At 41.5% G+C, this 5,553-nt stretch overlaps 1 protein-coding gene across 1 annotated transcript; it reads right to left on the reverse strand.

Moving 5' to 3' along the window:
- Positions 1–3,969: 3,969 nt before the first annotated feature.
- LOC149214971 (replication protein A 70 kDa DNA-binding subunit E-like) lies at positions 3,970–5,337 on the reverse strand. The gene is made up of 2 exons (XM_089389573.1): positions 5,274–5,337; positions 3,970–5,087 (listed from the first exon to the last, which is right to left on the reverse strand). The coding sequence occupies exons 1-2, from the start codon at positions 5,335–5,337 to the stop codon at positions 3,970–3,972; spliced, it is 1,182 nt and encodes a 393-aa protein (XP_089245699.1).
- Positions 5,338–5,553: the final 216 nt, after the last annotated feature.

Here is a 5,553-nt window from a genome sequence, read left to right on the forward strand (position 1 = left end):
TATATATATATATATATATATATATCATGTATATGTATCCAAACTTCACGTAGAATGGCCATACCTGTAGCGTATATATGTATCCAAACTTCACGTAGAATGGCCATACCTGTAGCGTATATATGTATCCAAACTTCACGTAGAATGGCCATACCTGTAGCATATATATGTATCCCAAGTTCACATAGAATGGCAGAGAGGAATGCGAAGTTCTGTTGTGTGAACAGGTCTCGTTGACTACGTTTTATTGACCCATTGACTGCATTTATATTTCTTCATAAGCCTGCTGCTTACTGCGGCTAGGGCATCACTGCATCTAGGGTATCACCTGTGGCTAGGTATCTACAGCTGGGGCAACGTACAGCAGCGAGGGCATTACTTGAGTGACCAGCGTATCATTCATGATGTCTCTCACCTTCACCAAAAACCCAGACGTGGAGAGGAGGAGACTACTCAAGAATGTGTTGTACTAATGACTCCAAATCCTCTCTTATTTATACTAAAGGCGGATGATTGAATAGACATGACGTTTGGGCTTCTAGAGCCTACATAAGAGCTAGTCGGCTTGATAATAATTATATAAACAAAATAAATTCATATCTCCATAAATACTTATCGGAATTGGATGATCTTTGGATCAATCCTACACCTCTCGACGAGAGGGATCCAATAAAAATATCAGCTGCCATAAATAAGCCGACCCACATGGAGTTTGGCCCTAGTTGCCAATTTAACAGGAGTTGAGAGAGTATTTTTCATTCATTCATTTGCATGGAATCAAGAGGGGTGTCAGAGGTAGATTGATCTTCAGTATGTGGGGTTTGTGGGTTTTCAATTTCTCGGTGGACATGCCATGGTGTATATGTACCTTTTTTTGTTCCCAGTGTGCAATTATTTCTGCATCAGTTGAACCAATGTCATTGGGGAGTGTGCAGAAAGGGAAATACAATAGTAATTCACTCCAACAAAAAGTGGCATAACAAGGATCATCAGAGGAAGGAATGACATTGTATCGTGGCAAGACATGTACAATCATTGGAGGGAATATGTGTTTCCATTGGTTTTTTTTCCGACAGGCAAAAAATGACCAAGAGTGTGCAGCTTCAAGGAGGGGCAATGATTCCAATGAAATAGGTTTGTTCATGTATGCAAGGATAAAGTTTGGTGTCGAAAGGGGATTCTCAGTATCTTGAGAAACACGTTTGAAAATAGTTCTGTTAACATTCAAAGAAACAAATGTATGACTACAGAGAGAGAGGTAGCTTTTGTAACATATGGCATATTTCTTGTGCTCCAATGTCTCTATCTGCAATGGTTTCTGTAAGGAGTTTCTAGATAATAGTAACAGTAGGTGCTTCTGGAGTGGCACTTTGCGAAAGACGTGATAGCATTTGTCGGTAGCTCTCAGATCTTGTTTTTGCTTTTGCTGCATACTTTGAAATATAGTTTAACACAGCATGGTGAGATAAAACTGGTTGACAGTCAACATTTTCTCTTTAGATAGAAAGTAGATCAGCATTGTGAATATTCAATCTATCATCATTGCGAGTAGGGACGTAGGTTTTATGACCTTTATCATCAATGAAAAGTGAAGATGTGGAGTTTAACTCCCACGGTACTCCATACCGACAGCTAAGAACATTGTCTTTCTTGCGAAGACAAGAAGATTCATGACACTTTGTATGACGTTGAACACAATTGACAAGCTCTACATAGTCTTCAGACTGGGTTGACCTGAAGATTGATGATGTGTCAAGAAGACATGGGTTATGAATTGCTGATTGGTGAAGCGCAAGATTTCGATGTTCTAGCTGGTGTGGATTCCAGGCAGTTACATAGTGATCAAAATATTTTTGAGCATCAACAACTTCTAATGCATTGTTCCAGTCAATAGTGTCCATATTTGGTGCATTTTGCAACCAAAGGAAGCCATGAATGTGTGCAGATCCTCTATGTTGCCATTCGTATCTGAATATAATATGAAGGTAAAAGTTGGTTAAAACATATATGCAATGTAGAAATTAATGCAGAGAAAAATGGATATTAAACAATACCTGCACCCCGGATGTGGGTGGTAGATAGGAATTTAATGCGCATGAGCAGCCAGATAAGCAGGTGGCTTATCCGTATGGCCACTTGCGCCTTCACTTGTGTGATCTTATGGCAAGTCCTGGCTCTCAGGCCGGCGCCATTAACCAACTGGGAAAATCGAGACATTCCCTGCAATTCCAGAGATATGGATCAGAGTCCCCCTCATTCCCCCATTCAGCCTCTCAATTGCTCCTACCATCCCTCTGCAACAGAGCCGAGCCTTCGCACAGCCACTGGAAGACGCTGCAGACTCTTCTGCTGCATCGACCTGGGCAATGGTGACCATTTCTCCCAGTCCCTACTCTGCCACCTGCGTTTTGAGGTCTCAGCTCCTTCCTCTGCCCCGAATGTGAATTCCCCTGACCCCTTCCTCTTTCCTTCTATAGCTCCTGGATTGACTCCTGACCCTGTTTTCAACTGCTCTCAGCAGTCTCCCAATCTCAGAACCATGCGACATCGTCATAGAATGAGGAGCAGGCGCGGTGGCAGTCGGGGAGGCGCCACTCGTCCTGTGTCTCGGCCCCCTTCTATCTCATCCTCCCCTTCAGTCTCCCCTTCCCCTAGCCTCTCCAATTCCCGCTCCCTTGGCAGGTATCCGGACACTCGAAGCGGCCGTGGAAGACTGAGCACCAGTGAGGCTCGTCGCTCCGGAGGAATCCCCCAGCACGTAGCGACCACTGCTACCTCTCAGCAAGTGCACTTCCATTTTCAAAGCGCCATGAACAAGCCGCTCATAATTGCCACCATCACGGTGGATTTCAGGGAAGTCCCTGCCTCCTGTCCTGAACCAACGCTCAGCCGGGAAATCAACCAGGAACCTCCGTTCAGCTTCGTTCCAGGGGAGCCGAGCTCCAACCGCCCGCCAAAAGACAAGGGCAACCCATCTAGCAACAAACAACAAATGTTGGGAAGCGAAGCCACCCGTAAGGATAAGGGCATCCAAACTGAGGACAGTGCAGGTGGCAGACATGCAGAGAACACTGGTTCTGAGGAATATGGATGGTGTCCGGTCGTGGAGGAAGAGCCAACAGAAGACACCTTGCAGCTGCTTGCCAGGTTACGTGGCGAGCCTTGAATCCGTTTCTGATTAGTTTCGTTACATGTCATTTTGATCCTTGTTTCCTGTCGGGTCTTTTTTCTGTTTTTGTCTCCAACTCGGGCGACGAAAATTTTGAATTTTGTTCCCAATTGTCGATTTACAGTGGAAAATTCTGAGTTAAGTTTTGGAATTTACAGTCTTTTGGTTACAATTTTTGAATTATGGAACTATAGCCCCTACGAGGGTAGCTTGAACTTTCCTAATTTTGTTCTCGGACTGGTTTCCCCATCTGGGGCAGTCACGATTTCAAGGTTTGATGCTCAGAATGGTCATACAACTGACCCAGTACCGCTGAGGCTAGAGCCAATTTGACATTGTTGCAAAGCCTGATATATAGGTTATGTAAAATTTGAAAGGGTAAGCATACATATGGTGAAATTAGTAATTAAGAGTATTACAAAAATATACGTTATTATGGCATCAATATTGAGAGGAGAAGAGAAAGATAACCAAGTTTTGGCTTTCTTCTTCTTTGTTTTTTTTTCAACAATATTGAACGATAGCATGAATAGATTAGCAAGCAAGAAATCAATGTATAGCCATATAAACAACAAAGGGAAAAAAAATGAATTAAAGTTTTTACAAATGTTGATATCTATATTATGTAAGCTGCAAAGGGGTAAACATACATATTTTGGAATAATTGAAAAAGAGTATTTTCAAAGAAAGTGTGTAGCACAACAACATGGGCGTAATTTACAACAATATGGAATAATGAGCTATGCAGAAATGTCAATTTATGTACAAACAATAGCGTTTGTTGAAACCATGAAAAAATTTCAAAGGCGACGAACAACAGGTCGTTTTGAAGTGGACATTGCTTGAATGTCTTTGAGGGCTTCTTTGCATGCAGAGTCATATTGAATTTCTTCTGAATTAATCAGTATTGGTTGCAAGCACTCAACACCATTGAAGTAGTCTGTTTTAATGGAAAGTGTTAGCAGGAAGCGACGCCCTGAAATTCGGCCACAAATTTCTTGAAGATCAGTTGGTTCGATAGAAAGAAGGAACATGTCTTTTGCCATGATGCTCATGAGATCTTTTCCCGCACCATTGAAAGTTGTGACGTTCTGTAGATGCCTGGTGTGGTCATGCAACTCAATTTTAAGTTTGTAATGGTAGTCACATTCTGGGAAGTCATCGTTACACTTTGTACAATGCCAAAGATTGTTAGAATGGTCCATAACCTTTTTCATGCATTGTTTTCCATTGAAATCTAATGGACATGCAAGAAAGTAGAAGTCGTCCATGTGAAGAGCAGTTATTGTTGCACAAACTGAAACCCATATTGCTTTCTCGGAGGCTTGCATGCAAGAAATTTCATGAATCGTCTTTTGTGCTAGGGCACGTTTCGAAGCAACACCATAGTTTCTACTCAAAGATGGAGAAGAAGAGTTATAACTTGTTTCACGGAACCATGCATGCAGTTGATGAGTTTCTTCAACTTGTGGATTTATGATGAGAGTGCTAGTTGATATCGTCCCTATTGTGGTTCCATTAAATTCAGATACACGACCTCCTTTGATTGCAAGGATTGGTGGGTTGTCAAAAGAGCAGAATTCAGCAAGGTTTTGTCCTATAGAGTCACAATGATCTCCCCATAGTGTTACATCAATGCTAAAACCCGACTTGTCTTTTAATATGAGTGTTTTCCTTAGTGTTTCAGTTCCATCTTTTCGTCGAATTGTTGATGCAGGTGAGGTGGAGGTAACAACACCAATGACATCCACATTCGTATTTGGGCTTGCATTTTTTATTTCAGCAATAGTTTTGAAGTGAAAGCTCTGATAAGGAAAGGTTGGATCATCTATGAAACATGGATTGACAGTGGATGCAGAAAACAAGTAAATTTCCCATTTGTTCTTTAGGTGGTTGTAGTTTGGGTTTGCTTCTTTAACTGTGCCATTTGAAACAATGTATAGCTGGCCAACTTGAATTAGACTGTAAAGAGATTCGACTAATTCAACAAATGGAGAAAGGTGGATCTCCTCTTTATCACGATTGATAAGGTCAAATACAAAAACTTTCCCTTAGCCTTGCACATTGTTGTAAGTCTTCAATGTTGTTTTTGCAGATGCTCTACCTTGGATTGCCCAATACTTTCGGTGGGGATTAAGTGCCTTGAATGGAATAGTTGTAGTTGTCATCGTAATTAGTGGAGTAACTACAAAGGGCAAGTTCTCTTGTGTTGATGAAGAGATATAATGGAATGTACCAGCCTTTGCATGTAGTAGTGTTGATGAGTCCCTGGTCAACGTTGCTTTACGCATCACAACTTCAAGCTCAACAACTCGAATGGACCTTATGTAAACAAATGAGAAAGGAATTAATGTAGATTCCATTTTTGTTTTTTGTTTTTGTAA

The sequence above is a fragment of the Pinus tabuliformis genome, chromosome 1_1 (assembly GCF_031772625.1).
Source record: "Pinus tabuliformis cultivar Carrire ecotype Pingquan chromosome 1_1, CPIR1, whole genome shotgun sequence".
Lineage (NCBI taxonomy): Eukaryota > Viridiplantae > Streptophyta > Pinopsida > Pinales > Pinaceae > Pinus > Pinus tabuliformis.